Below are 27,655 nucleotides of genomic sequence, written 5' to 3'. Positions count from 1 at the left end.
TTACCGAAAGAACCAAGAAGATGAATCCCTGCAGTCACGAAAGCTTTAAATCGAAATTTTATTGGGGGGTTGTTGAATGATTGATAAAATCCCTCTTTAGTCTCCTGGCTCATATCAAATTCATAATTCGTTTCTTAAACTATAAAAAATTAAACTACCAGGTAAGGTCCCCACTCAGCTATCTTGCTCTTGTTCAGAAGCGACCTGGCCACGAATGAGAGCTCAACAAAGTGGCTTATCGTCACGTGGAAATGTATAGCGACCACAAGACTATAAACGAGTGATGTCGATTCCAAATGTGGAGGGAAAAACCGAAGGACCCGGAGAAAAACCCACACGGCCGCGGGGAGAGAGAGGACATGGAAACTCCAAATATACAGCAGCAGGCGTGAGGGTTCGGGATCGGACCTACGGCCTCCTGTACGCCAGGCGAGGTAGTTAACTTCTCACCATCGTGGCTCATCGTGTAGGTATCACGTTAAAGACAATATATTGATGATGATCATCCCCCCTCCCCACCTGGCAGAGCCAATCAAATTGAGTTGTCACGTGGGCAAATGTGCCAATTGATTTGGTTATTTTGGCATAAACAGAAAGTTGCATCGCAAAACCAAGTGTCACAAAAGTGCTTGTTTTTTTAAAAATGGAAAATCAATTACAATCCATTTATTGATTTATCCGTGCCGTGACTGCTTAATTTGATTGGCTCCATCGCTGGGTGGTGGAGGGTTATGTAGTTAAATGAATGATAACCTACGCGATGATCTAACCCAAAATAAACTCATGAATGAATCATAATTGCTGGGGAGTTGCGAAAGTAAGAAATATGACATCATCTGTGTTTAATATCACGAATCGATCCGTAGGTAAATCCTATAATATTAATATTGGGGTGTCGTAGTGGTGGGATGTTAACGACCTCGCCTGGTGTACAGGAGGTCGTGTGTTCGATCCCAACCCTGACGCCTGCTGTACAGTTGGAGTTCACATATTCTCCCTATGGTTGCGTGGATTTTTCACCGGGTCCTCCGGATTTTCCCTCCACATGTAGAATCAACGTAGATTCCAAGAACACAGGATGAGATGTTACAATTCTTTGTGCAAGCACTTCCAAGAGTTCATGAACAGTGAGCCTGGTGAAATTTGGGGAGCGCATCGTAGCATTGAGAGTATTCGACTGCTATACATTTCCACATGATAGGCCAACTTCATTGGGCTACCATTTGTAGCCAGGTCGCTTCTGAAAATAAAGCTAAAAAGCTCAGCGGGCCTTACGTGGTGTTATGTAGACTAGCCGTAGTCTCAAGCCGCACCTTATCATAATAATAAAAAGTGGGCCGTTCCTGGCCCATCCCCCCCCTCAACCAGTATATATACGGGGTAGTAGCTCTTGTAATCTCTCATTTACTTGATACAGCTATCGTGCTGTGACGGTTCCACCTGAAGACGGAAGCTTGTGTTGGCTCCGAAACGTCGTGATTTGTATTTTATTTAACTTTTATTAATTTGAATTTTTTACCTACGTGACTTTACCGAAAACCTAAGAATAACAAAAAGTTTCGTTTAACAAAGTCGAAGCCACTTTGGCAGTGCCTTTAAGCATTTAAGACTTTGTAACCTTGTAATTTTAAAGAACCACTCAAGATAGTGCAAGCTTGATTAGACCATCATTATCGCGGGGAATATGATGAGCTACACAGCTCAGTGGGCCTTACCTGGTGAAATAAAAGATATATAGTTTAGTTTTAATAGTTTATCTGTCTTGAGCCGGCTCAGTGTTCTTATCCCCGGCGCCACCCGTGCCGCCTTACAGAATAATCTTTTAGTTTCGTTTCTCAATCCGCTTGTCCTGGTGAAGGTCGTGGTGACAGCGTGTTGAGTAGTGGCGGTCCCACACCTCCCTTTCCCTGGCGACAGACTCTAGCTCTACATTACTATACACGACTATACGCTACACTATACACTACTACACACTACTACACACACTCCTATACACTACACTAAACACTACTATACACTGCAATACTATACACTACTGCACACTACTGCACTATACACTACTACACTATACACTACTACACACTACAATTACTGCACTATGCACTACTACAAACTACTACACTACACTCTACATTACTATACACTGCTATACACTACTACACTATACACTACTATACACTACTACACACGACTGCACTATACTCTACTACACTACACTATACACTACTACACACAGACTCCAGCTCTTCTTGGGGAATTCCCAGGCGTTCCCAGGGCAGCCATAGCGACAGAGAAGATAATTTATGTTCTTAAATCCCACACGTCCATGACGAACGCAGTCCAGCGAGACTCCCGTAGGTGCGTACCTACGACGCGTAAACAAGTCAGGTAAGGACACACCCCAAGCAAACAAACGGTGGCTTCACTTTCACCGCAAATAATAATGACGATGATGACATTTATAACGCGCGCCGGATTTTGCAGACAAGTCAGCAACTCAAGAGATGCGGGGGGGGGGCAGGAGCTCCGGGCTGCTCGAAAGCCTGACCCAGACAGATAGAGGCCTTCAGATGTTTCTTAAAAGTCGGCGTGCATTTGATGTGGCGGGATGTGCAAAGCGATAGAGAGAGAGAGTTCCACACAGAGGGAGCGACAGCAGAACGTGAGGCTGTAACAGTATAGTGTATAGCGTAGTGTATAGTAGTTTATAGTGTATAGTAGTGTAGTGTATAGTAGTGTAGTGTATAGTAGTGTAGTGTATAGTGTAGCGTATAGTAGTTTATAGTGTATAGTAGTGTAGTGTATAGTAGTGTAGTGTATAGTAGTGTAGTGTATAGTGTAGCGTATAGTAGTTTATAGTGTACAGTAGCGTAGTGAATAGTAGCGTAGCGTATAGTAGTTTATAGTGTATAGTAGTGTAGTGTATAGTAGTGTAGTGTATAGTAGTGTAGTGTATAGTGTAGTGTATAATATAGCAGTGTATAGTGTAGTGTGTAGTGTATAGTGTAGTGTATAATACAGCAGTGTATAGTGTAGTGTATAGTGTAGTGTATAATACAGCAGTGCATAGTGTAGTGTATAGTGTAGTGTATAATACAGCAGTGTATAGTGTAGTGTATAGTAGTGTAGTGTATAGTGTAGTGTATAATATAGCAGTGTATAGTGTAGAGTATAATATAGCAGTGTATAGCGTAGTGTATAGTAGTTTATAGTGTATAGTAGTCTAGTGTATAGTAGTGTAGTGTATAATAGTGTAGTGTATAGCGTAGTGTATAATATAGCAATGTATAGCATAGTGTATAGTAGTTTATAGTGTATAGTAGTGTAGTGTATAGTAGTCTAGTGTATAGTAGTGTAGTGTATAGTGTAGGAGGCTGTAACAGTTCGAGACCTTGGTGTCCGAAGCAGCTGCGTAGAGTTCCACTACACTATACACCACGAGAGAGTAGCGCGGTGCGAGGGTATGGTGGGCGAAAACCGGCGGCGGTGAAGGTGCGATGACAACAAAGCAAGGCGATTCTTTTCATAATTTTGTCCTGCTGGTTCGAAAGGGAGCCGATGGAAGAAGACGGAGAGAGCGAAAATGCCGCCTTGGTTACGTCGAAAGGACGCGTCAGATTTCCCCCCCTCTCCAAATCTGCCACGAAAAAAAAATCCAGAAATGCCACTGGGACTCATTCACAAGACAACGGTGGGGGGGTTACGAAATAACTGACCTTTAGCGAGAAATCCCACGAGACCCCCCCCCCCCCACTCTGCCGGCCCGTGCCCCCCCCCCCCCCCACAACATCTGTGTCAAAGCCACGCACGCACACCCCCCCCCCCCCCCCGAGTCATTTGTCTGCAAAATAATGACGACGAAATTTACGGCCCGATCAGCCAGCCCCGCTGGCGATAAACCACGAGGCAGCCCGGGGTGAGACTAGGGAAAATTGAGATGCATTTTCGTGAGCGTTTACCTCTCCCGACGGCTGCCCTTTACAGGAGGTGAGGAGGGAAAAAACTGCGATTGGGACGGTATCACGGGAACGTCATCCGCTCGGGTGTTTAAATAATGAGGGGCAGTGGGGGGGGGGAGTTGAGCGGTGACGCGGTAGTTGCTCGGGCGCTTTGCGTTGCGAACTCGGGCAAAACCCGGCCAGCGCCGTGCCAGGCACCAGATATCCGCTCAAAAGCGACATTCTGCGCGAGAGACGGAGCGCACCTCATCCGCCACGCTCTCTTTGCGGCCCCCAACGGCGTGACGGCGTCGCTCGCCAGACGGTGGAGCGGTAGGTAACGGACGACGCCGATTTGCATTTGCGAGCCCGCAAATTTAATCCGTAGATTCCGGTGCGCCTGAGCCCTTACGGCTTCATACGAGAGATGCGAAAGAGTCCACACACACACACCTCACCGAGGTTACCAGGCCAGCACGCCGGTTATTTTATGCCGGTGGTGGTTACCAGCAGACGCTGCGCCACAAAGTCGCGCCGGGCCGAGTTCGAATCCGAGCCGTGACTAACGTCTGCGTACGTGTGACAAACTTCTTTTGCACCGTACGTAGCCAACGGTGCTGATCGGTGGAAGCCGGGCGATGCCCGAATCGGGTTAACACCCCTGCAGCACCCTACGACGATTGGTATCGTAGGGTGGTGCAGTGAAAAAGGTCGAGGTAGTGACTGGGGTTGGTGTAGTGATAGGGGTAGTGGATAGGGGTTGGGGTAGTGATAGGGATTGGGGTTGGGGTAGTGATAGTGATTGGGGTTGATGTAGTGATAGGTGTAGTGATAGGGGTTGGGGTAGTGATAGGGGTTGGGGTAGTGATAGCGGTTGGGGTAGTGATAGGTGTAGTGATAGGGGTTGGGGTAGTGATAGGGGTTGGGGTAGTGATAGGGATAGTGATAGCGGTTGGGGTAGTGATAGGGGTTGGGATAGTGATAGGGGTAGTGATAGGGGTTGGGGTAGTGATAGGGGTAGTGATAGCGGTTGGGGTAGTGATAGCGGTTGGGGTAGTGATAGGGGTTGGGGTAGTGATAGGGGTTGGGGTAGTGATAGGTGTAGTGATAGGGGTTGGGGTAGTGATAGGGGTTGGGGTAGTGATAGGTGTAGTGATAGGGGTTGGGGTAGTGGATAGGGGTTGGTGCAGTGATAGGGTTTGGGGTTGGTGTAGTGATAGGGTTTGGGGTTGATGTAGTGATAGGGGTTGGGGTAGTGATAGGGGTTGGGTTAGTGATAGGGGTAGTGGATCGGGGTAGACTCGGTCATAGCTGAGGACAGTGGCAGGGAACAGCAGTAGCAAGATGGGTTGGAGAGAAGAGATGGGTGCTTGAATCTAAACTAAATTCGCATGCAAGATGACAAATGCTTCTCAGAACACTGTAGTCCGAGCCTCACAGCTTCTTAAAATAATCCTAAAAAGCACACACCCATATATTATCAAGTCAGCATGCCATTCACTTTATGCCACTCAGCAAATTCACAACACTGAAGTATTGTAATTTCTCTTTAAAAATTGCCCAAAGTGCTTGTGGATTACACGACACACACACACAGACAAAGTTATTTTATTGTCGTTTTCGCACGGCCTGATGTATGGAATTCATGTCTGATAACATATCATCTGACCAATAATTCGTGAGTGCACTCAAGGCAGGAAAAAAAAAATCTCGACGGAACATGTGACTCGGCGAAAGTGATACGTGCCTGCATTTGAAACATGACACGTGGGGACATATGGCCTATGTAATAAATCTGTGGTTCACCTCACTTAATTTTCCCTTTGAAAAAAAATAAATCACCCTGGAATTATGGTTGCCACCTTTTTACTGCAAGACAAAACCCCGCACACAACTTCTCCAGTCGATCTACGTCTGCCAAAGTCATGCAGTTTTACCAGTACAAAGTTTACACCATTGGAACCTCCTTTGCCAGTAGCAAAATATGATAATTGGTGTTTTACCCTTTTATCTGGCAACAAAACTGACACCTTTTTTACAAGGAGTATGAGAGCTCATACTCTGATGGTGCATTGTCTTTGAGTTGTGCGCCTTTTGGCGTCATCTGGTCCAACACCATGTGAGACTAGGCTCTAAGAAAAGCTGTCTCTGGTGTGGACCAATGCGTTTCAAGGACAGTGCATGCATTATCAGAGTATTGTTTTTGTTTGCATTTTACTGCAAGTATTGTGGTTAACGTTAACACGATTCCTTGCAAAAGGTGTCAGTTTTGTTGCCAGGAAAAAGGGGTAAACCCCGATTAGTACACACGGTACTTTGTGGTGAACATGCAAACACGTGGCAAGAGCCACGTGTTTGCATGTCCTGTTCTCTCGTCTGACACTGGTGGTCAGACGAGGCCATGAAGAAGTCTGTCTCTGGTGTGGGCCAATCAGTTTCAAAGACAACGCGTCATAGATAACACTGGTCAACACACTTTTTCTGGCATAAGGTATTCCAACGGTTTCTAATGTAATTTTGGGGTGCTGATTCCAAATCTGGCATCAGTTTTTGTCTATCACATCAGGTTTTTGAGATATCAAATATTGCATTTTCAATAAAAACTGCAGAAGAAAAATCTGAAATAAATGTGGATATCTACATAAAATGATATTATAAACACACTATCCTAAAAATACAGCACCATATTTTAACACTAAAGCAGTCACTTGACTCGCAACAACTTGCAATCATAAATTTCGGGTAATATCAATGGTAAAATGGCGTATGCCGATAGCATAATGAGATGTGATAGAGCAAATCTGAGAGCAGATTTGGAATCAGCACCCTGAAATTAGTCTAGAACAGCTGCAAAAGTCGAGGCCAGAAAAAAAACATGTTTTGTTGTTGACCAGTGTTATCAGAGCCACGTGTGTGTTTGCATGTTCACCGCAACGCACTGGGCGTGTGGTTAATGCAGTCATGATTCCTTGCAATAGGCATCTTATTTGGTACTCTTAGGTTTTTGCGGTAAAGTCACGTAGGTAAAAATAAATAATAAAAATTATAGAAATAATAATACAAATAAAATAATAAATCACGACGTTTCGGAGGCAACACAAGTCTCCGTCATCAGGTGGGACCGTCACAGCTAGATTTACTGTATCAAAATGTGTTTTATTTTTTTATTTCTATTATTATTTCTATAATTTTTATTATTTATTTATTTTTACCTACGTGACTTTACCGAAAAAACCTAAGAGTATGAATCCTTGCAGTCACGAAAGCTTCAAATCTATCTTATTTGGTGTTCTAACATCTTAACACAACTCCCATTTTATCATCTCCAGAAAATTGTGCGACACCGATTCTGATTTGGACTTAAGGGGCCGTCCATAAATGACGTCACGCACCTGGGGGGGGGGGGTCAGACATTTGTGACGATGTGTGACGCTGGGGGGGGGGGGGTTGAGAAATGTGACGTCACATCAAAATGCGCAACTTTAACTAAATACAGACAGCACGTTCTACTTAATTAAATAGACTTTTTAATAAATGTTTTCTCCTACGACATCAGAGTGCAGCGCCACATTAAATACACACTACAATGACAATAGTTTAAAGCGATTTGAAGCATTTCGATTTAAAGCTTTCGTGACTGCAGGGATTCATCTTCTTGGTTCTTTTGGTAAACGTCGTGAGAATTATTTTATAATATTTTATTTGTATTATTTTATTATTTCCATTCTACGTGACTTTACCGAAAGAACCAAGAAGATGATTTGAAACATGTTTTATTTTTGGGGGGGGGGGGGGGGCAGAACTTTGTGACGTCATATTTGAGGGGGGGGGTCTGAATTTGTGTGACGCCGTGTGACGAAGGGGGGGGGAGGGGGTCAAAAATCGTCCAAAATCGCGTGACGTCATTTATGGACGGCCCCCAAGTCGGCTTGAACTCGCGTAACGCCAGCAACGCGTGGTTGGTACAGCCAATAGCGCTCACTGGTGGCAAATCGCATCACTGCAGTTTCACGTTCGGTTTTTATTGGGTTTTTAAATCCTTTATATTAAGTTCACTTGCTTGCTTGCGCGCTTACGACCGTGCAAATCTTTCGGTCGTTTTTTAACCCACTTCCCGTGATCCAATCGAGCTGACATTTTTCGTGAAAACATTTTTCCAAAATTTTACACTGTTTAGGGAAACATTTTAAAATATTTAATTACCAATTGTTTAATGCTGCCAGACAATCATCTGACCCACAGGTGGCAGCCATCTCAAGCCAGAGGACGAGAGGACTCTAGCCGCCACGCATATAAAGGATTTATAGTGAAAAACTTTGTTTTTACGGGTTAATTTTTTTCTTGGTTAAATACAATCTCTCATCCTGTCTGGATTCATATAGTGAGCGCCTTATACTCCGAGTTGCTTGGCATTGATCGTAAAAAAAAAATTGTACGCTAGGTGATGGCGGTTGACATTAAAGAGTGGGGCTGTTACTCAAAGTGGTGGTGTCGTCATGGGTGATAGGAGGACCGGGTGGTAGTGGTTAAGGAGGGATTGGGGTAGTGAAACGTGTAGCGATAGTGGTGATAGCAGTAGCGATAGGGGTTGTAGCAGTGATAGGGGTTGGGGGAGTGATAGGAGTTGGGGTAGTGATAGGGGTTGTAGCAGTAATAGGGGTTGGGGTAGTGATAGGGGTTGTAGCAGTGATAGGGGTTGGGGTAGTGATAGGGGTTGGGGTAGTGATAGGGGTTGGGGGAGTGATAGGGGTTGGGGTAGCGATAGGGGTTGTAGCAGTGATAGGGGTTGGGGTAGTGATAGGGGTTGGGGTAGTGATAGGGGTTGGGGCAGTGATAGGGGTTGGGGTAGTGATAGGGGTTGGGGCAGTGATAGGGGTTGGGGGAGTGATAGGGGTTGGGGTAGCGATAGGGGTTGTAGCAGTGATAGGGGTTGGGGTAGTGATAGGGGTTGGGGCAGTGATAGGGGTTGGGGTAGTGATAGGGGTTGTAGCAGTGATAGGGGTTGGGGTAGTGATAGGGGTTGGGGTAGTGACAGGGGTTGGGGTAGTGATAGGGGTTGTAGCAGTGATAGGGGTTGGGGTAGTGATAGGGGTTGGGGTAGTGATAGGGGTTGGGGTAGTGATAGGGGTTGGGGTAGTGATCGGGGTTGGGTTAGTGATAGGGGTTGGGGTAGTGATAGGGGTTGTAGCAGTGATAGGGGTTGGGGTAGTGATAGGGGTTGGGATAGTGATCGGGGTTGGGGTAGTGATAGGGGTTGGGGTAGTGATAGGCGTTGGGGTAGTGATAGGAGTTGGGGTAGTGATAGGGGTTGTAGCAGTAATAGGGGTTGGGGTAGTGATAGGGGTTGTAGCAGTGATAGGGGTTGGGGTAGTGATAGGGGTTGGGGTAGTGATAGGAGTTGGGGTCGCGATAGGAGTTGGGGTAGTGATAGGGGTTGTAGCAGTAATAGGGGTTGGGGTAGTGATAGGGGTTGGGGGAGTGATAGGAGTTGGGGTCGCGATAGGAGTTGGGGTAGTGATAGGGGTTGTAGCAGTAATAGGGGTTGGGGTAGTGATAGGGGTTGTAGCAGTGATAGGGGTTGGGGTAGTGATAGGGGTTGGGGTAGTGATAGGGGTTGGGGTAGTGATAGGGGTTGGGGTAGTGATAGGGGTTGGGGTAGTGATAGGGGTTGGGGGAGTGATAGGGGTTGGGGGAGTGATAGGAGTTGGGGTCGCGATAGGAGTTGGGGTCGCGATAGGAGTTGGGGTAGTGATAGGGGTTGTAGCAGTGATAGGGGTTGGGGTAGTGATCGGGGTTGGGGTAGTGATAGGGGTTGGGGTAGTGATCGGGGTTGGGGTAGTGATAGGGGTTGGGGTAGTGATAGGGGTTGGGGTAGTGATAGGAGTTGGGGTCGCGATAGGAGTTGGGGTAGTGATAGGGGTTGTAGCAGTGATAGGGGTTGGGGTAGTGATAGGGGTTGGGGGAGTGATAGGAGTTGGGGTCGCGATAGGAGTTGGGGTAGTGATAGGGGTTGTAGCAGTGATAGGGGTTGGGGTAGTGAGCCTGAATGAATGAGACCCATGCTCAGATAAATTCTCATGAAAATGACATTTGTCCAGAAAGTGGCCATTGGCTAAGGGGTTTCTATTATTTTGTAAAACTTTCATATTAAGAGGGCTCTCGCACGGACCGATGTCCGTGACCTTCTGAACCCTTGTCTGTCACTTCGTGACCTACGTTCCCACCCCCCTCTCATCACAACGGCATCCTCTGCGTCTCAAGGAAGCGTCATCCATCTCAGGGTGGTGCTGCCCGCCAAGCAGAGGTCGCAGTCGGGTACCCGATACCCGTACCCTACCCGATACCCGGCCAGGTACGGGTACCTGTTTGCGACCCTGATGCGGCCGGGTACGGGTAAGCCGTGAGTCACTGGTAAGTCACCGTTTGTCACTCATTTCCCAACGTCTTGTCTCTTCTCACAATTCAAGTTCCTAGAATCAACCCACCCGCGCCTGCAACATGGCTTCATCCCAGAGGTCGCAATCGGGTACCCGTACCCTACCCGATACCCGGCCGGGTACGGGTAGCCGGGTATCGGGTACGGGTACCCGATTGCGACCCTGGTGCGGCCGGGTACGGGTAAGGAATCAAAACCCGTTTGCGACCTCTGCCGCCAAGTGGAAAATGCGCTCCCTGCCCACGTACGTGACTGCAACTGGGCCCTCTGTTGATATATTTTTGCAAGGCATGGCCCTACTGGACACCTGTGTGCAAAAGAGCTTCGGAGTTCGTCGGATTCCTCCAGTGTGAACAAATACAGCCGACTCTCGATTTTCCGCGTGCGGTTGATCCGATTTGCGGATTAACGGCGCGGCCGAGATTTTGACGTACATGAATAATCTTCTTGGTTCTTTCGGTAAAGTCACGTAGAAGGGAAGTAATAAAATAATAAAAATAAAAATAATAAAATAATTCTCACGACGTTTCGGCAACAACGCAAGCAGCCGTCCTCAGGTGAAGAACAAGTCATTCAGACGCTGTCTTTCCGACAGACCTGTTCTTCACCTAAGGATGGCTGCTTGCGTTGTGGCCGAAACGTCGTGAGAATTATTGTATTGTTTTATTTTTATTATTTCCATTCTACGTGACTTTACCGAAAGAACCAAGAAAATGAATCCCTGCAGTCACGAAAGCTTTAAATCGAAAAATAGTACGTGAATAACTCGTGGGTTTTTTCCTTATTCTTGGAATTGTTCATGGCAAGTCACGTGCTTAAACCGAACAAATATGTTGCTCTGGTCAATCCACATGGCTCTGCTGTCACCCACTGCGTGGGCCGAGTTTCTGCGCGGGTAGCCAGAAAAGCGTTACACCATCAACCGAGCACACGCATCGATCGGTCGATCGCTTTGTGTTCGTTCAGAATCTAAGGAGCAACAATCAAAATCGTCAGTTGCGCTTCACTTTGAGCCATTCATCCGATCATTTGCTTTGTGCGTTTTAATTTAAGAAACTGTGCCACTTAAACATAATGTATACCGACCTACATTGGCGGTTTTTGGCACAGAGATCCGCGGAAAATGAATATCTTTGGTTAATTATCTGCAATTTTGAATTATCCACGACAATCCTCCCGTCATTAGCGCGGACGAATCGATTCCACTGTACTCCGATTCCGCTTTGAGGTTTGCCCTTCTCACAACGACAAAGGCAAAGCTCCCCCGTGTGGCCTGTTACAGACTGTTGGGGCAAGTGCTGTTCGCCAGTAGCACTTATGAAGGCCGCCACGGCACGCGAGGGGGATGGGTGGCCAGCACCACGCCCTCACAACCCACACACACACACGCTCCCACACCTCTCCCTCTCGATCATGTGGCCATTCGTTGTACTGCTGCGTCAACGTCCAGCGCTTTGTTACATTTTTTTTGCCAATGGCGCTTCGTAAAAAATACTAAATTATTAGTCTAATTATTCATAATACAGGTTGTATTTTGGGTTAGATCGCGTAAATATATAAATGTGTCGTTAAACCCGCCACCGCCCGACACAGCCAATTAGTGAGGGTTGTCACGTGAACAGAACGTGGCCAATTCGTCACTAGTACAGCACTAGTGTATAGTGTATTGTATAGTAGTGTAGTGTATAGTGTAGTGTATAGTGTAGTGTATAGTGTAGTGAATAGTAGTGTATAGTGTATTGTATAATAGTGTATAGTGTAGTGTATAGTGTAGTGTATAGTGTAGTAGTATAGTGTAGTGTATAGTGTAGTGTATAGTGTAGTGTATAGTGTAGTGTATAGTGTAGTGTATAGTGTAATATACTAGTACAGCACTAACCGGTGTATTGGAGTGCCAAGCCACAACATTTACAATATTTTATAGTACGACGTTTCGCCAGTAATTACAACTAGCTTCATCAGGTCGACAGCCAGATAGATCACCTTTGTAATTACTGGCTAAACGTCTTACTCAGATTGTAAATGCTGTGGCCTGGCTCTCCAGTGTCCTGTACTAGTACACTACACACGACTATACCACTACACCACTACACACTACACTATACACTACACTATACACTACTATAGCACTACACTACTATACACTACACTATACACTACACACTACTATACCACTACACTACTACACACTACACTATACACTACACACTACTATACCACTACACTACTATACACTACACACGACTATACCACTAAACTACTACACACTACACTATACACTACACACTACTATAGCACTACACTACTATACACTACACTATACACTACACACTACTATACCACTACTATACACTACACTATACACTAGTGCTGTACTAGTAACGAATTGGCACGTTCTGTCTACGTGACAAACCTCACTAGTTGGCTGTGTCGGGTGGTGGCGGGTTTAACGAAACATTTATATATTTAGTGCGATCTACCCAAAAAACCTGTATTATGGATGATTTTGGTCGCGAATGCCCAATTACGTGTTAGACAGTCTAATTATTGTTGTGCAGGTGGGAGTTAATGCCATTACAAACATGCATTGAGATGAGTTAGCTTATTTTTGGTACGATATATGTCCAAATGACGGGGCCACTTTGTTGAGCTATCATTTGCGGCCAGTCACTTCTGAAAAAAAGTGAATACCTCAGTGGGCTTTGCAAGTAAAATGGGGATGGTTAAGTTTGTACATGTACGAGTTTGGGTGATTTATTTACCTTTATTGTACTTTGCACTGCTTCTTGTTTGTAACGTTTTTCTCACCCAGTGGCCCTTACCGGACATGTGTGGAAAAAAAATAGCTTCCTAGCTCATCGGATTCTTCCCGCAGGAAACACAAACATTCTGCTTCTGAATTAAAGAGACGGCGCAAACGATCCGAGGGAGAACGGATCGTCCGAAGTCGAGAAATCCGAAGCGGGAATTGGTCGGGCGTCGTGGCAATTCGCTGGATTTGCTGCTCAAGCGCCATCCACGCTGCCAGGAGCGCGTCCGCGACGGAGGTCGACTTGGTAGAGAATTTGTCGCGACAACCACCACAAGTGTGGCCTCGCCATCCGCCCACCATGGAGTTGTTGTTGTTGTTGGCACGCGCACTGGAAGTACGCCCGCCACGGAGTTGTTGTTGTTGTCGCGCGAGCGAGTTGTAAACAAAACGACATCGGGCGACCGATTCAGTTGACATCGGGCAAGGCCCCATTGCGCTAGCAGGCTCTTTTTCCATTGCGACCCAATAAACTATTTTAAAAAAAGTCAATTTAAACGATGAAGACCGCTTGTGTTGCGATCAAAACGTCGTGTGTTTTTTGCTTTTATTATTTTCAATTTATTTGTAATTTTTAAATAAATTGTATTACTTTTATTTTCTATCTACATGACTTTACCGAAAGAACCAAGAATATATCGTTGTTCTTCGCTAATTCTCAGGGCGGGGTTGGGGGAGGCACTTCCGCCGATAAGACATCATCAGTGCGAGGGCCGCCACGCATTATTTGAAACCACCGGGGGGTGTAACGACAGCATCGCGATGATGATAGGGGGGCAGCTTTCACTCTGTGCATTGTCGGGGGGGGAGGGAGGGAGGGGGGGTGCGGCGCACGTCAGGGGCCGCACCGAAGGCGACCAGGGACCCGCCAGTGTGTCCAGGGCCTTCGCCGGCGAAGAACACCGGCACATCTCAAAACGCCGCGCGGAAACGGCGGGTGGCATTTTTACTGCGCAGAGGCAGTCGGTCGCCTCGACGGCAATAGCGATCTCGACCCGTAACCAGGGGCAACTGTCCCCCACCAAGCTCTGGAGTCCTCGGTGTGCGTGAATGTGCGGGGGGAGTGGTGGTGTAGCGGTTAGCGCTACGCTTGCGCTATGAACCCGGCGACCCGGGTTCGATTCCCGCTCACGGCCAACACCGGTGACGGTTATCTGAACCGGTCCTGGGCCTTCTCCCCTAGGTCGACTCAGCCTCAAATGAGTACCTGGCGCGGTGCGCAAATATCGCCACTAGGGGAGACAAAGGTGGTCGGGCGTGGTGCTGGCCACCCAACTCCTTGTGTGCCGTGCCGGCTTTCATAGGTGCTCGCTAACAGCACTTGCCCCAACGGTCTGTTAAGGCCATATGGAGGCATTTCTGTCTTTGTCTTTTGCATTGAATTTCTTTCGCACCGTACGTAGCCAAACGTGCAAATCGGAGGTGGCCCTGGCCAGCAAACCGCCGTCGTCCCCACCCTCCCCCCATGCTGATGTTGACACATTGCAGCACACATGCTTGTTCAAGGCTGAGTTGACGAGGGAGGAGGGCTCAGGGTAGAGATTCCAATGGCATGTGCCACTCTATTTTTTTTTACGTCTTATTAATTTTTTTATTTTACCAGGTGAGGCTCATCGAGATCTTTTTCAGAAGCCACCTGGCCACAACGACCGCTCAACCAAGGAGCTCATTATCATCATCACCGCGTGGAAGTGTACGACAGCCAAACACTTCATTAGACCTCCTTTGCTAGTACCAAAATATAATAATATGGTTTTTCAAACCTTTTTTCTGGCAACAAAACGGAAACCTTTTTTTACGAGGAATCATGTGTGCATTAACCACAATACTTGTGGCGAAAATGCAAACAAAAAACACACTATGATAATATATGCATTGTCCTTGAAACTGATTGGTATCAGAGTGCGTTTTTTGTTTGCATTTTGACCACAATAATTGTGGTTAATGCACACATGATTCCTCGTAAAAAGGTTTCAGTTTTGTTGCCAGACAAAAGGGGGGAAAACCCCTATTAATACCCAAATACTTTAACGCACGTCAAAATGTGGAGGGAAGAAACGGAGGACCGGGAGAAAAATCCACGCGACCACGGGGCGACAGGACACGCAAACTTCACTTACACAGCAGGCTTCAGGGTTGGAATCGAAACCACGACCCTCCATGCACACCAGGCGAGGTAGTTAACATCTCCTAGCCACCGTGGCGCCCTGATGTTCACATGCCGTGGCCATTTGTCACCGTATCCACTTTGGGCCCCAGCGAGTCGGAGGTACTGTACAGCACTGTGGAATTTCCACTCTAGATCCGTGTGGGCTGAAAAACAACGGGGGGGGGGGGTGGGGGCGATTGCCACCCCACGCGCTTCGCGCTTACTGTCAACAGAGGAGGCGGTGTGAATTGGTGACCCAGCTCCAAAGAAGGTCACGTGGCACACTCCTGAGCCGCACGGTGATGAAGTGCCGCTCGTTTTCAAGTTCACGTAGCGCTGGACCAGGGGGCTAATTAGTCAGTGCCGAGTTATCCCAGTAGCACAAGTAGCTACACAGGTAGTAGCAGCTACTACATATGTAGTAGCAGCTACTACATATGTAGTAGTAGCTACTACATAGGTACTACATAGGTAGTAGTAGCTACTACATATGTAGTAGTAGCTACGGGCCCCGCACTTTCAAGGGCCCCGCGCTGAATGCTTTCAAGCTATCAATTCGGGTTCAGTGATTCTGCACTTGCTCTATTACTATAGTACTATACCGCCGCCTTCAACTTTTACGAATGACCGGGTGTTTAAGGTGAGCGATTTGTCGCATTATCTGGCTGTATTGCAAATAAAAAAATGCAATTACTTTGCTATGCAAGTAAAACATGTGTGTGTTTTCATACTTAAGTGTCTTTTATTTATTTAGGGCCCCTTTATAACATATGCTGCAGGCCTCGCACTAGCTTAATCCGGCACTGCAAGTAAGTCTTGAGAGACCAGGGGAAGTCTATTTGCAAGGGTTGCTGTTCGTGAACCTCCTATTAATTATTTTTTTGAGTAAAAACTCACCAACCCCCCCCCAACCACACAGTGTAAATTAAACAAAGGTGGACCCCACCTATAAAATCAAGACACGCGTAAAAATAATCTAAATGAGGGCTCATACTCAGCCAATCAGAGGGCCGGACTGATGAGAGTTCCACATCTTAGGAGCCAGGCTCGAGAAGGCCCCTGCTACTACCACCCAGCGTAGAAGAAAACATTCTGAGTGAGTGTGTGTGTGTATGTTGGAGAGCAGTGGCGACGCGGTTAGCGCGCTGCGCTACGAACCCGGCGATTCGAGGTCGATTCCCGCTCAGGGCCAAACACAAGTGACAATGGATCTGAACCGCTCCTGGGCCTCACCTAGGTCGACTCAGCCTCCAATGAGTACCTGGTGCAGTTGTGTAGTAAACATCGCCACCGGGGAGACAAAGGCGACCGGGCATGGTGCTGCTTGTGAACGGCACTTGCCCCAACAGTCTGTTAAGGCTACACGGGGGATCTTTGTTTTTTTTTGCCATATCGCACGTGTGAGACACACATCATTCAAAGTCGAATTGCTGCACAAGTGCCACGTGATAATTCACTCACCCACCACTCCCCCTAAAGCGATTTGATAAAGTAAAAAATCTGGGTTACGATCCGATGCAAGATTCCGTTTATTTGATCTTTAACGTCTAATTTGTACGTAATCATTCTTGTAATGGCTCATCATTTCTTCAACTACGCTCGGCTTAAATGTAACGTGAGCGTGTAATAACAACAGCACCAACAACAGCAACAATATTCATGATTCTAGATTTGAAGTTGACGTGACTGCAGGAATCCATACTCTTTGGTTTTTTCGGTAAAGTCACGTGGGTGAAAAGAAAAGAAAATAAATTAAATCACGACGTTTCGGAAGCAACACAAGCCACCGTCATCAGTTGTTAACCACTCCAGACGCCTCAGTAATTTTGCTGGAGCAGCCAACACCTGATGACGGTTGCTTGTGTTGCTTCCGAAACATCGCAATTTAATTAATTTGTTTTATTTTTAGGTAAAAAATTAAAATTAAAATTACATCATCTGCACCTAGTTAACACAACAAACGCTCATTCCTAACAGCGTGCTTCAGCCGCACCGAACCTCACAAAAAAATAATATTCAGGGCCCACCTTGGCTCCTCCCACCCTCAACCAGTATATATACAAATACTGTGTTCTTGGAATTTCTCTCACTTGATACAGCTATCGTGCTGTGACGGTTCCACCTGAAGACGGAAGCTTGTGTTGCCTCCGAAACGTCGTGATTTTTATTTAATTTTTTACTTTTATTATTTTTTTACCTACGTGACTTTACCGAAAAAACCTAAGAATATGAATCCTTGCAGTCACGAAAGCTTCAAATCTGGAAGTAATATTCATGATATTCAGCTGAATTAATGTTCTTTCCATGCCGCGCGCGCGTGTGTACGTTCAAACTTCTTTCGCACCGTACGTAGCCAAACGTGCTAATCGGAGGTGGCCGTGACCAGTAACCGGCGTATTCGCCTGGTTGTCTCCCCAGCGCCCACCCCCCTCACCTCCCCTTCCTCACCTCCCCCACCCCCCCACTACTGATGTTTACACATTGTAGCACGTGCACGTTTAAGGCTTAGGTGACTAACAAGGGAAGGGGGGGGGCTCAGAATAGATTCAAACACCGAGGCGCCACTATTTATTTTACTTATTTATTTGAGCAGGTAAGAGCCCTACTGAGCTGCGTGTCTCTTGTTGTTTGACTGAAGCGACCCTAGTCATCGCAAATTAGAGCTCAACGAATTGGAGGCTTATTGTCGCGTGGCAATTTATAGTCGGAGCCAAATACTCTCGAAACGCGTGACGCCGGCTCCAAATGTAGAGGGGGTGAAAACCAGAGGACCCGGAGAAAAATCCACGCGACCACAGGGAGGGAGAGACACGCAAACTCCAAATATACAGGAGCAGGCGTCAGAGTCCAGATCGAACCCACGGCCTCCTGTACACCAGGCGAGGTAGTTAACATCTCCTAACCACCGTGATGATGATGAGAGAAAGAGACACGCAGACTCCAAATAAACATCAGGTATCAGGGTCCAAGGATCGAACCCACGACCTCTTGTATACCAGGGGAGGTAGTTAACGTCTCATAGCCACCGTGATGATGATGAGAGAGACACGCAAACTCCAAATATACAGCAGCAGGCGTCAGAGTTGGGATCGAACCCACGACCTCCTGTATACCAGGGGAGGTAGTTAACATCTCATAGCCTTCTTCTTCTTGTTCGTCCATCAAAGTTGATGATGACCAAGGCACGTTTGTCATTATGTTGGGTTTTGATGAGTGCGCAAATGGCTGAAGAGGCCAATCCGAGCCCGGAATTCCCTGTGGCACACTGGACAGGTCAGGGAGGATGCAGAGCTCTGAGGTGCAGCCACACGTCCTTCCTTGGTAGATTTGCGCTGCTGCCTCTTCAAGATAGCACAGGAGCGTCTCCTACTCTCACAGAGGACTGCACCGTCCTGTACTTTTCTTCTCCAGGCAGGTCGGTCCTGTGCTAGGGATTCCCAGCTTTTAAGGTCGAATCCAAAGCTCTTCAAGGAAGCTTTCAGGGTGTCCTTGTAGCGCTTTTTGGGGCCACCTTGTGCTCGCTTGCCATTCCTCAGCTCGCCAAAGAAGACTTGTTTTGGAAGTCTCGCGTAGGGCATTCTGGTCACGTGGCCAGTCCATCCAAGCTGTTCCTTCGCAAGCAAGGTGTAGATGCTGGGGATATTTGCCTTGCTGAGGACTTCCGTGTCAGGGATTCTGTCTTGCCACTTGATCCTCAGCAGTTTCCTCAGACAGCTCAAGTGGAAATGATTCAATTTCTTGGCATGGCGCTGGTAAACTGTCCAGGCTTCGCACCCATACAGAAGAGTTGGTAAGACAACAGCCCGGTAGACCTTCAGTTTTGTCTCCTGCTTGATGCCAGTCCTTTCCCATACCGAGTCACGTAGACGTCCAAAGGCTGCACTGGCCTTAACAATCCTGATGTTAACTTCATCATCTATGTGCACAGCGCGAGATAGTGTACTACCAAGGTAAGTAAACTTGTCAACGGCTGAAAGCTTTTGCCCATTCACAAAGATGGTTGGCTCAGTGTAGGGTTTCCCAGGTGCAGGTTGGTATAGGACTTCAGTCTTCTTTGTGCTGATTGTTAGGCCGAAGTTGTTGCAGGCTGAGGAGAGGTGGTCCATACTGTCCTGTAGATCTTTATTTGAGTCAGCAGCCAGAGCACAGTCATCAGCAAACAAAAGATCTCGAACAGTGATTTCCTCCACTCGAGTTTTGGCTTGCATCCTCCGCAGATTGAATAGCCCACCGTCAAAACGGTAGATGAAGTTAATCCCAGTGTTGTGGTTCTGGAATGAGTCTTGCAGCATGGCAGAAAACACCATGCTGAAGAGCGTTGGCGCTAAAACGCAGCCTTGCTTCACCCCGTTTGTGATTGGGAACGGACCAGAGAGTTCTTGCTGGTCTCTGACGCTGGCCATCATGCCATCATGGAGTTTGCGCACAATGCCAATGAACTTGTCTGGACACCCAAACTTGGCCATGATTTTCCATAGGCCCTCCCGGCTGACTGTGTCGAATGCTTTTGTTAGATCAACGAAAGCCATATATAGATCAACATTTTGTTCTTGGCATTTCTCCTGTAACTGCCGGGCAGTAAATACCATGTCAGTGGTTCCGCGGTCTTTTCTGAAACCACACTGACTCTCAGGTAGCAGACCCTGGTCTAGGTGGACAATTAGGCGGTTCAGAAGGATTCTTGCCAAGATTTTGCCAGCGACTGATAGTATGGAGATGCCTCTATGGTTGTCGCAGTCCTGCCGATTGCCTTTCCTTTTATATAGATTGATTATAGTAGTGTCCTTGAACTCCTTGGGAACAGCTTCTAATTTCCACAGAGACTGGAAGAGGTCGGTCAGTTTCTCAACTAAGCGAGGCCCTCCAGCCTTGTAGATTTCTGCTGGAATGGCATCGGACCCTGGAGCTCTGCCTGACGAGAGGAGTGTTATGGCTTTGCTGGTTTCCTCAATGGATGGTAGAACAGCCAGGGACTGGTTTATTTCAACTTGAGGCAGTCTCGCAATTGCTTCCTCATTTATGCATGATGGCCGGTTGAGGACCGCGCTGTAGTGTTCGACCCATCTTGCAAGTATTTTGTGCTTCTCCGTGAGGAGTGTTGTTCCATCTGAATTCAGGAGAGGTGAAGTTCCTGAGTGTTGCAGACCATAGACCTGCTTGAGTGCATAATAGAGGCACTTGGTGTTGTTACTGTCAGCGTAGGATTGGATCTCCTCAGCTTTTGCGCACAGCCAGGCGTCTTGCATGACTCTGAGTCTCTGCTGGACAATCCTGCGAATGTTGAGGAAGGCAGTTTTCTTTAAACTTGAGCTGCTGTCATTCAGATATGCTTTATGCAGGCGGTGTTTTTCGTCAAGGAGTGCTCGGATTTCTGCATCGTTCTCATCAAACCAATCTTGATGTGTACGTAATGGAACACCAAGTGATTCAAGGGCTGTAGAATGCAGCACGGTCTTGAGAGCAGTCCAGTCTGCCTCAGCGTCTGTATGCTCGAAGCTTAGAGACTCCAGGTGATGATCTAGAGCCTCAACAAAGGCCAGTCTGGTGTGTTCCTGTTGTAGGCGAGTGATGTTAAGACGCTTGACGCGTCTATTTCCTTGTGGGCGTCTGGGAGGCTTAATCCGGATGTTCAGTTTGGAGATGATGAGACGATGGTTAGTCCAACATTCAGCACCGCACATTGCCTTGGTCACCATGACATCGTGCCGGTCGCTCCTCCTCATGATGACGTAGTCAATCAAGTGCCAGTGGTATGAACGAGGATGCATCCATGAGGTTTTCTTGCGCTTTGGTAGTTGGAATATCGTGTTGGTGATGAGCAGGTCAAACTCAGAGCATGTTTTCAGCAGTAGAAGACCGTTGCTGTTACATTTTCCAATGCCATGTGCACCTATGACTCCATTCCATGATTGATGGTCACTTCCAACTCTGGCGTTGAAATCACCCAGTATCAGGAGTTTGTCCGAGCTGGCTGTGGCAGCAATAATGACTTCCAGGTCATTATAAAACTTGGTTTTGACCTCGTCAGAGTTGGTCATGGTAGGGGCATAGGCACTGATGATGGTGGCCACCTTTTTACCCAATAGGTGGAGCTGTAAGGTCATTAAACGGTCGTTTATCCCCTTGGGTTGGCTTGCCAGTTGGTTGACCAGGTGGTTTTTTACTGCAAAACCAACACCAGCATCACGTCTCTCCTCCTGGCCTCGTCCGCTCCAGAAGAATGTGTAACCTGCACCCACTTCAGTCACTTGCCCAGTATCGGCCAGTCGGGTCTCACTAAGGGCAGCAACATCCACATTGTATCTGGCGAGCTCTCTCCCCACGAGGGCGGTGCGTCTCTCAGGTCTTTTTGATCCAGATGTGTCCATCAAAGTGCGCACATTCCAGGCGCCAACAGTGAGTGGTATCACTTTGGTCTTTTTCATTTTATTTGTTTTTGTTTTTCGACCGCAAGTATGGGATCCCGCCAGCTGCGGTAGGCTGGCCAGGATGTTTTGAAGCAGACAATGTTTAGGGTACCTTTTCTAACCCTTTCCTCACTACGGAGGTGAGCAGTGCGATCCTGAATAGGGCTGCTCAGTCACTCAGGGTGCTGCCGGACTTCACTGCTGCTTCGGTCCAGTGAGCGAACGACCAATATCCTGAGCCGCCTGCGTGCAGGTTTGCGGCTACAGCTTCCAGCATATCCGTGCCTGCTGCTTCGTCGCTCACCCATCGCCACAGGACTTGGATAATGACGATGGTAAATAAAGTGCCATGACTTGCGCAGAGAACTTGGATTTAAGTGAGGGTGATTTGCGCAGCGTCAACCTCACTCTCTCGACCAGCCGCATCTGTACCCAGTGGCAAGACGTAGTCAAGACGACTGGAGATGGTCCTGGTTGCAGTGGAAGGTCCAAAGACCCGTTTTGGTGGAATTTCCTCCACCAGGGGTTCCACACGCCCAGGCTCAGACAAGCTGAGTTTGCCAGGTTAGTTAACCGCCGCCCGGGGTTCGGCGTTGGCAGCTGCTGACTGTACCGACTCACCAGGGATGTTGAGCCTGGTGTGCGCCTACGGTAGCAGCTAGAGGGCCGGGCCAGATGGAACAAGCCTGAGGCACAACTAGCTGGTCAGACACATAACATCTCATAGCCACCGTGATGATGATGAGAGAGACACGCAAACTCCAAATATACAGCAGGTGTCAGGTTCGGGATTAAACCCACGACCTCCTGTACACCAGGTGAGGTAGTTAACATCTCCTGGCCGCTGCGGAGCCTACCGATATGAAAGGTTAAAAGGTCGGGAGTCAAACTTAGGGTAGTCAGGTTGCAACGCTCAAAGTACCACCTACTTAAATTTTGATTTAAAGCTTTCGTGACTGCAGGGATTCATCTTCTTGGTTCTTTCGGTAAAGTCACGTAGAATGGAAAAAATAAAATAATAAAAATAAAACATAATAAAATTTCGATTTAAAGCTTTCGTGACTGCAGGGATTCATCTTCTTGGTTCTTTTGGTAAAGTCACGTAGAATGGAAAAAATAAACTAATAAAAATAAAACATAATAAAATTTCGATTTAAAGCTTTCGTGACTGCAGGGATTCATCTTCTTGGTTCTTTCGGTAAAGTCACGTAGAATGGAAAATAATACAATAATAAAAGTAAAACATAATAAAATAATTCTCACGACGTTTCGGCCACTCTGTCTACCTGACAGACCTGTTCTCCACCTGAAGATGGCTGCTTGCGTTGTGGTCGAAACGTCGTGAGAATTATTTTATTATGTTTTATTTTTATTATTTTCCTTCTACGTGACTTTACCGAAAGAACCAAGAAGATACTGCCTACTTGCACAACCACAAAGAGTCTCCATGGTATAAATGTAATTCGTACGTCCAGAATGGACAGGTTGCAATGACCACTTATGTGTGGTTTAACCCCATTGTACTAAACGCCTGCTTGCCAGGGTTTGTTACTTTGAGGTCAAGCACTCCACTGTGTGCACAATTTTTGTCCATACCTGTCAACCCCTTATCAGTGCCCTACCTTCAGACCTTATCGGTCACCCCGTATCCTTACAAATCTCAACGTTCATCCTACAAAGTTCCATCAAACACAAACAAATAGACACGCATTCTTTTTAATGCCCGTCTAAGAAACGGCTGTAACGTCGTATGGACCTGAAAACTCAATCTCCCTGCACAAGAATTACGGGGTATAAACCGTGCCGGTTTGGCAGCTGTCGTGGTGTCTGTCCATTTGTTCCGTGAGGTTCCAACATGGGCCCTCTTTGTGCCTCGAGAACAAGCAACACAGAGACAAAGACCCCCCCTCCCCGCCACCCGCAGCCGAAACAGATTGTCGGGGACAAGTGCTGTTAGCGAGCAGCACCTACGAAGGCCAGCTCTGTGCGCACACGAGGTGGTCGAGGCGGCCAGCACCACGCCCGGCCGCCTTTGTCTCCCCATTGGCGATGTTTACTACACACCGCACTCAGGTATCTCATTTGAGGCCGAGTCGACCTAGGGGAGGCCCAGGACCCGCTCAGGTAATCGTCACCGGCGTCGGCCTGGGAATCGAACTCGGGTGATGGGGTGTCGCAGCGCAGCGGCGCTAACCACCACCGCGACATCGCTGCCACAAACGCTAAAAACCCGACGACTTGCATGAAAACAAAGCGTCCGACAATCATGTACGTGGTGAAACGTTTAAAAAAAAGCCCGTAGGTTAAATCGGTCGGGATGACGAATAGGTTACTGTATGTGTTCAATCGGGTTGCCACCTGTCCTGATTTTTTTCCCCCCAAGGTACGTCCCTCCCTTCTCTCGATGCCATCCTGGCAAACCTCGTGGAGCCTTCCTGGGGACATTAAACGTCTCGGTTTCTGACAATTACAACAATTACAATAATAACAATCGTTGTGATACAGCACTCACTCTCAATGTAACTCTCCACCCCCCCCCCCCCCAGAATTGTGAGATAGTCTTCATGTGTCTCCAGCCCGTGACACGTCCCGGTTTATCGCGTCCCAGGAGGTGGCAGACCGACTCGTGATGATGCCGCGTGTACGCTCAACTTCTTTCGCACCGCACGTAGCCAAGCGTGCTAATCGCAGGTGCGCGGGGAAGGACAAACTAAACAGCAACAAGCAGTTCTAAAGAAATGAGTGTGTCAGTCTAAATGATGATTTAAAAGTACACAGCTCCCAGCGGCTGCCTAATATCAGAAGGAAGAGCGTTCCAGACGGCCACAGAAGCGCGTCTGAAAGCGCGCGGTGGCAGTGACCGCCTTTGTCCGATGGCCATCAGCCGCTGCGAGGATGACCGGAGTTCTCGTGATGGTTTACGCGCACCGCACTCTTTGAAGCGCGTGAACAAGGCACTGGGGCAGGAGGAGGCGGTGGGGCGAGAGAGCGGGCGAGGAGAGAGCGAGAGCCAAGCGGGGAGAGCCAACGCGTGACGAGCGAGCGGGTGACCGGGTGGGCGAATGTGCCAGCGAGTGAGAGAGTGGGTGAGTGAGTGGGTGGGCGAGTGTGCCAGTGAGTGAGTGGGTGGGCGAGTGAGTGGGTGGGTGAGTGGATGGACAAGTGAGTGGGTGGACGAGTGAGTGAGTGGGTGGACGAGTGTGCCTGTGAGTGAGTGGGTGGGCGAGTGTGCCTGTGAGTGAGAGAGTGGGCGAGTGAGTGGGTGGGCGAGTGTGCCAGTGAATGAGTGAGTGGACGAGTGTGCCTGTGAGTGAGTGGGTGGGCGAGTGTGCCAGTGAGTGGGTGGGCGAGTGAGCCAGTGAGTGAGTGTGTGGGCGAGTGAGTGGGTGGGTGAGTGGATGGACGAGTGAGTGGGTGGACGAGTGTGCGAGTGAGTGAGTGGGTGGACGAGTGTGCCAGCGAGTGAGTGGGTGGACGAGTGTGCCAGTGAGTGGCCGAGTGTGCCAGCGAGTGAGTGGGTGGGCGAGTGAGTGAGTGGGTGGGCGAGTGTGCGAGTGAGTGTGTGGGTGGGCGAGTGAGCCAGTGAGTGAGTGAGTGGACGAGTGTGCCAGTGAGTGAGTGGATGGACGAGTGTGCCAGTGAGTGAGTGGGTGGGCGAGTGTGCCAGTGAGTGAGTGAGTGGATGGACGAGTGTGCCAGTGAGTGAGAGAGTGGACGAGTGTGCCTGTGAGTGAGTGGGTGGGCGAGTGTGCCAGTGAGTGAGTGGGTGGACGAGTGTGCCAGTGAGTGAGAGAGTGGGCGAGTGTGCCAGTGAGTGAGCGGGTGGGCGAGTGTGCGAGTGAGTGAGTGGGTGGACGAATGTGCCAGTGAGTGAGTGAGTGGGTGGACGGGTGTGCCAGTGAGTGAGTTGGTGAGTGGGTGGGCGAGTGTCCCAGTGAGTGAGTGGGTGGGCGAGTGTGCCAGTGAGTGAGTGAGTGGGTGGGCGAGTGAGCCAGTGAGTGAGTGGGTGGGCGAGTGTGCCAGTGAGTGAGTGTGTGGGCGAGTGAGTGGGTGGACGAGTGTGCCAGTGAGTGAGTGGGTGAGTGTGCCAGCTAGTGAGTGAGTGGGTGGACGAGTGTGCCAGTGAGTGAGTGGGTGGGCGAGTGTGCCAGTGAGTGAGTGGGTGGGCGAGTGTGCCAGCGAGTGAGAGAGTGGACGAGTGAGCCAGTGAATGAGTGGGTGGGCGAGTGAGTGAGTGGACGGGTGTGCCAGTGAGTGAGTGGGTGGACGAGTGTGCCAGTGAGTGAGTGGGTGGACGAGTGTGCCAGTGAATGAGTGGGTGGACGAGTGAGTGGGTGGACGAGTGTGCCAGCGAGCGAGCGCGTGCCGCGTGTGCCACCCTCACCGCGTGTGCTCGTCATCCATCATGGGCTGCTTGGAGAAGGAGATGGGCGAGTATCGTCCGGGCGAGGGGGGAGGAAGGGCGCTCTTGTACTCCGGGCTGCCCATGTAGTTGGAGCCGGGACCCACGTGGTTGTCTAGGGACTGAGAGTACGCTGTGGCAAGCGGAGCGGCAGAGGAGGGAGGGAGGGAGAAGGGAAGGGGGAGTGAGTGAGTGAGGAAGGGAGGTAAGGAAGACGTTGAGAGATGGAGGGATGGAAGACGTTGAGAGAGGGAGGGTGGTGGTGGTGGAGGGAGAGACGACGATAATCTAATCTCGACAGCACAGCGACACACCGAGCTCCACTGTCATCAAGGGGAGCAGCAGCAGCAGCAGCGGCGGCGGCAGCAGCACGAGTCGAGTCGTCGCCTGGGCTCGCAGGAACGCGGCGCGACACGCAGCACCGGTCTAACCGGAATAGTCACCTCGGGTGTACGGGGAAAAGAGGGGGTGGTGGTGGAGGTGATGGGGGGAGGTGATGGGGGGGGTGATGGGGGGGGGGTGATGGGGGAAGGAGGTGATGGGGGGAGGTGATGGGGGGAGGTGATGGGGGGAGGTGATGGGGGGGTGGTGGTGGGGGGGTGGTGGTGGGGGGGGGTGGTGGTGGTGGGGGGTGGTGGTGGGGGGGGGGGGGTGGTGGTGGGGGGGGGGGGGTGGTGGTGGGGGGGGGGGTGGTGGGGGGGGGTGGTGGTGGGGGGGTGGTGGTGGGGCGGGGGGTGGTGGTGGGGGGGTGGTGGGGTGGTGGTGATGGGGGGGTGGAGCTGGTGGGGGGGGGTGGTTGGGGGGGTGGTGGTGGGGGGTGGTGGTGGGGGGGTTTGGTGGTGGTGGTGGGGGGGGTGGTGGTGGGGGGGTGGTGGTGGTGGAGGGGGTGGTGGTGGGGGGGTGGTGAAGGGGGGGTGGTGGTGGTGGTGGGGGGGGGGGGTGGTGGGGGGGTGGTGGTGGTGGGGGGGTGGTGGTGGGGGGGTGGTGGTGGGGGGGTGGTGGAGGGGGTGGTGGTGGTGGGGGGGGGGGTGGTGGTGGTGGGGGGGTGGTGGTAGGGGGGTGGTGGAGGGGGTGGTGGTGGTGGGGGGGGTGGTGGTGGTGGGGGGTGGTGGTGGGGGGGGGTGGTGGTGGGGGGGTGGTGGGGTGGTGGTGATGGGGGGGTGGAGCTGGTGGGGGGGGGTGGTTGGGGGGGTGGTGGTGGGGGGTGGTGGTGGGGGGGTTTGGTGGTGGTGGTGGGGGGGTGGTGGTGGGGGGGTGGTGGTGGTGGAGGGGGTGGTGGTGGTGGTGGGGGGGTGGTGAAGGGGGGGTGGTGGTGGTGGTGGGGGGGGGTGGTGGGGGGGTGGTGGGGGTGGTGGTGGGGGGGGTGGTGGTGGGGGGGTGGTGGAGGGGGTGGTGGTGGTGGGGGGGGGGTGGTGGTGGTGGTGGGGGGTGGTGGTGGGGGGGGGGTGGTGGGGTGGTGGTGGTGGGGGGGTGGTGGTGGGGGGGTGGTGGTGGTGGGGGGGGTGGTGGTGGGG

At 49.6% G+C, this 27,655-nt stretch overlaps 1 protein-coding gene across 6 annotated transcripts in view; it reads right to left on the bottom strand.

Moving 5' to 3' along the window:
• The window catches only part of LOC144950104 (disks large homolog 2-like), a 422,604-nt gene that overhangs the window by 196,114 nt on the left and 198,835 nt on the right, over positions 1–27,655 (bottom strand). For all 6 annotated transcript variants that reach the window (XM_078880161.1, XM_078880160.1, XM_078880156.1 and 3 more), the window contains one exon: positions 26,124–26,274. In XM_078880161.1, the coding sequence (XP_078736287.1) occupies positions 26,124–26,274 (151 nt within the window). The remainder of the gene's footprint in view (positions 1–26,123; positions 26,275–27,655) is intronic.

This window comes from Lampetra fluviatilis, chromosome 56 (assembly GCF_964198595.1).
Source record: "Lampetra fluviatilis chromosome 56, kcLamFluv1.1, whole genome shotgun sequence".
NCBI classification, from domain to species: Eukaryota; Metazoa; Chordata; class Hyperoartia; order Petromyzontiformes; family Petromyzontidae; genus Lampetra; species Lampetra fluviatilis.
The sequence above is the reverse complement of the archived record's forward strand: the minus strand, read 5'-3'. Positions and strand labels throughout refer to the sequence as shown.